The 7,253-nt window shown below is 34.5% G+C and overlaps 1 protein-coding gene across 1 annotated transcript; it reads right to left on the bottom strand.

Annotated features, from left to right (window-relative positions):
• Positions 1-4,361: 4,361 nt before the first annotated feature.
• Positions 4,362-6,885, bottom strand: LOC136821661 (uncharacterized). The gene is made up of 3 exons (XM_067077870.1): positions 6,847-6,885; positions 4,966-5,760; positions 4,362-4,790 (listed from the first exon to the last, which is right to left on the bottom strand). The coding sequence occupies exons 1-3, from the start codon at positions 6,883-6,885 to the stop codon at positions 4,362-4,364; spliced, it is 1,263 nt and encodes a 420-aa protein (XP_066933971.1).
• Positions 6,886-7,253: the final 368 nt, after the last annotated feature.

Below are 7,253 nucleotides of genomic sequence, written 5' to 3'. Positions count from 1 at the left end.
ATTGTCTCTTTGAAGCGAGCTTTGTTGCCACCTGTATTTCAAAATTGGTATGAAAAATCCGACAACATTCCGTCATAATTCTATTTCTTTGAAATATTTAGGTAAAAAGATTGATAGAGCTTGAACATTACTCCTAATGTACAAAAAAATTATTTTCGAATTTTTTTACAAGTTTGCAATATATTTTATCAACATATCAAACTCTGAACATGCAGAATTTCAACTGGTGCGTGTATACTTTTCAATCCCTTTTGTCACTCCAATAATTTTTGACTTGACTTTGAAATGACTCGAAAAAAATAGCTTGCCAAAGTTGAGAGCCTGTCTAATAAGAATATCAAAATTAGAATGTGACACTCTCTAAAATTATTAGACACTTTTAAGTCAAAATTTAGAAATATTAACAAGCTGACGATGATTTGCCTCTGTTATCTTTGTTATGATATAGATAAAAGACTATATAAGAAGAGTAGAACGACAGAGACTTTTGTCGAAGTTTTGACGTTGTTAGCAAGGTATTCCCAAGTGGTATATCATCAAAATCTATTGTTTCATTTTATGCTTTTAACGAGGCAGCAACGAAGCTAGCAGCCTTTTCTACAAAAAGACAAAGGAGATGGATGTCCAGTCGTTTATATGTTCATGCTTTTAGGGAAGATCGAAATTAAAATTTTTCAACCTTTCATTCCACAAAATACATCTGTTGGTCAATGGGTTTTTTCTGACGTTCTGCCTTTGAGAATATCAATCATAAAATAAAAATAGATTAGCTGTTGTTCTGTCTCACATAAGTGTATAAAGATTACGTGGTAATCTTGTGCTGAGGGCTCTATCTAATTAAAGTACATTTCAAATTAGCTGGCAGTAAATTTTCGATTGTGCATTTCTTTTGATAGATTTCAAATTAGATAGTGATTTTCTACTTTATGGAAAGGCAATTCGGAGTGGAATATTTTGTGTATAAAATTTTTCTAAAATTTTCAAACACGAAGATGAAAAACGAAAAATAACAAGCCACATGCTAAATGGACCTACCAACAATGAGAATCAGATAAAAATAGAAAAATTGCCAAAGAGTAAGAAAATATAATGAGGAGCTTGAAAAGATAGAACAGAGATGAACATTATATATAAGTCATATCAAATTTTTGTTGACTAAAGAATTCATGCCAGGCTAAGACTTGAACAGCGATTAGCCTGTGCTTGATGGTGGGCATTGCTATTAATAATGTTTTTGAATGAAAAAACAACCAATTATAAAGAAAAAAGTCCAATGAAAATCCAGAAAAACGGCGATTTCCGGCATTATTTCCAGCATTTTCGGGCGGAAAATTTTTTTTCTCAAAAATTGGACTCTCCCATGTTTTGGGCATTGTTGATATGCATCTTTGAGCAAAAAATCTGAAAAAACTAAATCTCGAGAAAATGCCAAAAAAATAGTTTTTCCGGCATTATTTCCTGCATTTTCGACCGAAAGTTTTTTTTCTTGAAAAATCTGCATCTTTGTGCCAAAAAATCAGAAAAAACTAATAAGCCAATCCCGAGAAAAGCTGGTAACAGACGGACGGACGAACGGACGGACATCGGTTAATTTATAGGACCTCCGAGGTAGGTCCAAAAAAGTAAGCTGTTTATCAATGCTATAAACACCACTTTTGGACTTGAGAAACTTCAACCTTTGCCCATGTCAGCTGTGAATTTTTTTCTCGAAAATATCAATTCAGTCGAAAGATATAGGACACGAAAGGAGGCTAGGTAGGCAAGAAAAGATGAAAAGACGGGGGTTAACGAATGACTTACAATTTGTGTCATCACAAGCGATTTGAAGTACAAATAAAACGGAGCGTTCTTGAGACGTTCCTGAACGTTCACAGACGTTCCATAGCGTTCCTAGAACGTTCTAGAACGTCCTCGATCATTCTAAAACGTTCAGGGACGTTTCTGAACGTTCCAGAACGTTTAGAGACGTTCCAGAACGCTCAAGAACGTCCCGGAACGCTCGCGAACGATCTTTTGAGTCCAAAGGTTAATATTGACTCAATAAGAACGTTATGGAACGTTTGAGAACGTTCGAGAACGTTATGGAACGTTCAGGAACGCTTCCGAACGTTTTAAGACATCCTTAAACTTGTAAATAAAAGGGAATGACCAGGAATGTTTAAGAACGTTCTCTAGCGTTCTTAGAACGTTCCTAAAAGTTCAAGAACGTTCCATATCGTTCGTCTTGCTGGAACGTTCCATTTCATTCGTATTTAAAGTTGCTAGTGATGACACATTTGTTAATTACCAAGTGTCTTGTGATGAATGGAATGTTCAAAGTTGGATGCCTTTTTCCCTCGAGGGCAAAATTTTATCAGTTTAACATTTTCATGATTTTAATGACTTTCCTTCAGTCAGGGGGTTAACGAATGAGTTACAATTTGTTAATTACCAAGTGTCTTGTGATGAATGGAATGTTCAAAGTTGGATGCCTTTTTCCCTCGAGGGCAAAATTTTATCAGTTTAACATTTTCATGATTTTAATGACTTTCTTTCAGTAAAGGTTGGTTGGGTTCCCTCATTCTATCTGAAATGTTTTGAACATGAAGAGTATAGGAAAACTCATAGTGTCCTCCCCCCCCCTGGATTCAGGGGGGGGGGATGGGTTTTGAGGTCAAAAGGACGTATAGGGGGGAAAGAATTTTTTTTGAAGCCAGGGGGGGGGAGGAACGAGGGGGGATGGAAAATTTTCATTCTAGGCATGGGGGGGAACTCACCAAAATCTATTCAAAATTGAAAAACATCTGGTTTTATGAGATGATATAGCATAATGCTTAGTTTTATTAATATTATGGTTTACAAACACCATCCTTTCCATTTCTTCTTGAATTAGAACTACCTTAGGGAAAACAATAAGCGTTAAGTTCATCAAATTACAGCTTTTTAATTTTTTGCTTGAGGGGGGGGGACAGAGAAATTTTTGGAGTTTGCATGGGGGGGAAGAGACCCTGAAGGACACTATGAAACTATGTACAACTAGTTTTATTGTAACAATAAACAAATGTTTCTGCATCTCATGAGAAATATATACATCATATGCTATAATTACCTTACACTATCAGAAATTTACTTACCCCTGGGTTTTTCAAAGAAACAGAAAATTAACTTTGTTGTGAAAAGCCAAAAAATTCAAGTTATATAGCATTGCTAGATAAAAAGCTGACATTTTATTTTCCTGGAGAGAGAGATACAAAAAATAGTATTTGATATTATCAACTTATTCATTTTGTATTTTTTAGCGCAAATTTAAATATATGGCTAAATAAAAAGAATATCCAATAAGACAAAAATAAAACGGAAACTTAGTAACGACCTCGCCGCAAGATTTTTGCGTCATCTTTATTCACCCGCGCAAGAATGCAAGCTTCAAGCAGGCTCGAGTGGAAAAAGAAAGTGACCAATATTTTTTGTAGAAAGAACGTCAGAAAAAAATTCATTGACAAAAAGATGTATTGTGATTTAGAATCGATCCTGTGAAGATGAAAAGATTTCTGCAATGCGTTTTTTTTAAAACACTGAAAAACTCTAATAACAACTGATTATGATCTTTAAACAAATCAATCCTTTCATACAACTTAAGTGTAAAGTTTATAGTTGACAGAAGCTTCATGTTCATTTTTGGTAAAATTTATTTCAAGTAGACGTTTCGGCTTCTCAACAGAGAACCATCCTCAGTACAGTAAAATTAAAATGAATGAAATGCATTCTAGTTACAAATTCTAAAAACAGTTTAAAAAAAGAGGTAATTACCTTCATAAAATGCATTAATAAAATGTCGTTAAACAATAAAACATTATCAAATTTCTAAACAAAAAGTATTGACGTTAAAATCTCAAAGGAGAGAATAATTAATTATAACAATTAATATACAAAGACTCTCCAGACCCACTCCACTGTTCAAGTAATGAAATCCTCTTCAGATTAGGAAAAGGATCTCATTACTTAAACAATAGAATAGGTCTAGAAAGTCTTTGCACATTAATTGTTGGCTTTAGTCTTTTGATATAAAATGCCTCGCTAGTTTTTCTTTGTCCTTCAGTTTTGAAATTCTTTCCCAAGAGAGAAAAGTTTTCTATATTGACTTTATTGTGTCCGCGCTCTATGGAGTGTTTAAGTACGTGACTATATTTATCTCTTCCTCCATGGTCGTTAACGCGTTCCTGTAGGCGTCTCCCAGCTTCCCCAATGTAAGTGGCCGGGCAATCAGGACATTTAACTTTATAAACTACGTTATGATTGTGTTTTGTTTGGTTTGTGTCCTTGACATTAAAGCAAGAACTCAATTTCTTTGATTAAATGTGACTTGCGTCACTAACTTTTTATCAAAGATTTATAACAGTTTTCTTAAGTTCATTGGTAATCAACTCTCCTTGTTTTCCTGCGTATGGTAAGTAAATCTTAACTTTACTGGTAACTGGTAGATTTTCTTTGTTGGTCTCTGTTGTATCTGTCATTGGTTGCGGTGGTTGTTGATTTTCATGGTCGTTGCGTACTTCTTTGATAATTCGTTTTATGAGGCCAACTGGGTATCCATTAATGGTTGTAAACACTAATTCAATGTGCTGTAACTCCGAATTTAAAAAATACGGTTGATTACAAATAGTGAATGCCCTTTTAATCAAGTTTTTCAATGTGCCTTTCTTCCATGTTTCAGGTGCGAATGAGTGCCAGTTGATGTATAAATCGGTATTGGTTTCTTTACGGTAGACGGTTGTGTCGATTGTTCCAAAAACGATTGACAAGTAGTACATCTAGGAAGGCAAGCATATTGTTACATTGTTGTTCACGAGTAAATTTTACATGATCGATTTTAGTTTCGTTTTCGTTTTCAGTTTCGTTTTCGTTTTCGTTTAGTTTCTCAAGTATATTTGAGCAAGTGCCTTTCTTTATTACACAAAATGTGTCATCAACATACCTTCTCCAAACTTTGATCGATTCTGTTAATTCGGGTACTCGTTTGGTTTCTAGATCAACCATGTAAATGCCTGCAATTACTGGTCCAAGAGGGGATCCCATTGCTACTCCATCGATTTGGGTATATATCTTTTGATTAAATGTGAAGTGGACATTTTTGGTGCACATTTCTAAGAGAAGTTTCATATCTTCTCTAGGAATGTTTGTTTTGATTTCATTTTTCTCGTAAATTCTGTTCAAAATTATATCAATCGTGTGTTTCAGTGGGACATTGGTGAATAAGCCAACTACATCAAATGATACCATTTCCTCATCGTCTGCGATTGAAATTGATTCAAGGTCATGTAGAAACGCGTTTGTACTGTTGACACTGTATATTGATTTATTTAATGGTGATAAAAGTTTAGCTAGATATTTCGCTGTTTGGTATGTTGCAGTGCCAATATTTGAGACGATTGGTCTAAGTGGAAGTTTATCGATACCTTCACCTGTCTTTAATTTATGTACCTTGGCCGTTCCGTAGAGTTTGCCTGGTGCTGAACCGGTGGGGTAAAGTTTTTTGTAAAGTTCTTCCTCCGGTAGGTGTGTTTTGATTTTCCGTAGTAGACTTTGCATTTTACGTTCAGTTGGTCTGGTGGGGTCGTTATCCAATTGTTTGAATTGTGCTGTTGACAAAAGTTCATTACATTTATTAACGTAATCAATTTTATTCATAAGAACGACACCTTTTCCTTTGTCTAATTTCAACAGAACAATATTCTCATTTTTCGTCAATTTCGTCAAATTCTCAATTACTTCTTTCTTTTCCTAAAGCCAACAATTAATGTGCAAAGACTTTCTAGACCTATTCTATTGTTTAAGTAATGAGATCCTTTTCCTAATCTGAAGAGGATTTCATTACTTGAACAGTGGAGTGGGTCTGGAGAGTCTTTGTATATTAATTGTTATAATTAATTATTCTCTCCTTTGAGATTTTAACGTCAATACTTTTTGTTTAGAAATTTGATAATGTTTTATTGTTTAACGACATTTTATTAATGCATTTTATGAAGGTAATTACCTCTTTTTTTAAACTGTTTTTAGAATTTGTAACTAGAATGCATTTCATTCATTTTAATTTTACTGTACTGAGGATGGTTCTCTGTTGAGAAGCCGAAACGTCTACTTGAAATAAATTTTACCAAAAATGAACATGAAGATTATGATCTTCCTTTTTTTAAGGTAAAGAGGTTGCGAGATTTGGATTAGTTAGGCAAAAATTGATAAAAAGCTGGTAGGTAAATTGCAATCCTGTAATATTGAAGTTCCACCTACACTGATGATGGCAGTTCTGCTTTCTCAAACCCCCGGGTAGATTTTTTCGCCAACTTAGCTATTTTACAACTTGGAGAAGAACTCCCATAGAAATTCTGATACATCACCCAATTGGTTAATTTTGGAATGGCTTCAAGTAGGTCATAATGCAGATAATTTCTAAATTTCTGATGAGGAAATGTGTGAAACTTATTCAATGTTAATGGCTTGTTGATTCTGTAAAGAGAGAAAGGGAACAGGTACAGCTTTTTCTAAACAAGGAATATTGGAATAGGAATACAAGGAATACCTTTACTGAATGATAAAGGTTTGTTATATTTTATCATCAAAGAAAAACTTGTGTTTTGACTTCTTTTGACCATCTTTCGTATACAAAATAATGTTGACTTCACTGACAGAAGAAGCTACTCATTTTTACTCAATTTTCAAGAGTTAGTGGGGCGATGCAAAACAAAGATATTTGCGTCTGTGATTGCTGCCGCCTTACCCAAAGATTTGAGGAATTTTACCGTCAACTGCTCTAACTTGGGACTATCTGACAAAACATGGGACGGCAATTCTGCCATCATTTCACCGAACCTCCAAAGTCATTTGGTTTGAGTTATTAATGAACGGCATATTAAAAAATACACGATTTCTCTTTCGCACCAAGTAGGCTTTTAAATCGAAATATGAAAAAAATCTGTATGGAACACACACGAGTGTCTGGAACGAAGAAGACCATATTAGTGGCAAAACGATGGAGCGTTTGACGTCACTGGCACGACAAGTTACACACTCGTTATTTGTTTATTTGTTTAGCGGCGGGCGTGCTCTAATTCTCCAATCGTTGTCCGGTCATTTTAATCCATGAAAACAAAAAAGTTAAATAGGGCGCGCTATCAAGTGAAAGTTATCGTGACATTTTATGACAGAAAGTATGATTGGTAAACTTGGTGGAGTTATCAAAATAAATTTATTGTCAAAGAGATTTAACAGTACAGACC

The sequence above is a fragment of the Clytia hemisphaerica genome, unplaced genomic scaffold (assembly GCF_902728285.1).
Source record: "Clytia hemisphaerica strain Z4C2 unplaced genomic scaffold, Clytia hemisphaerica genome assembly, whole genome shotgun sequence".
Taxonomy (NCBI): domain Eukaryota; kingdom Metazoa; phylum Cnidaria; class Hydrozoa; order Leptothecata; family Clytiidae; genus Clytia; species Clytia hemisphaerica.
This window is presented reverse-complemented; position numbering and strand designations above follow the sequence as displayed.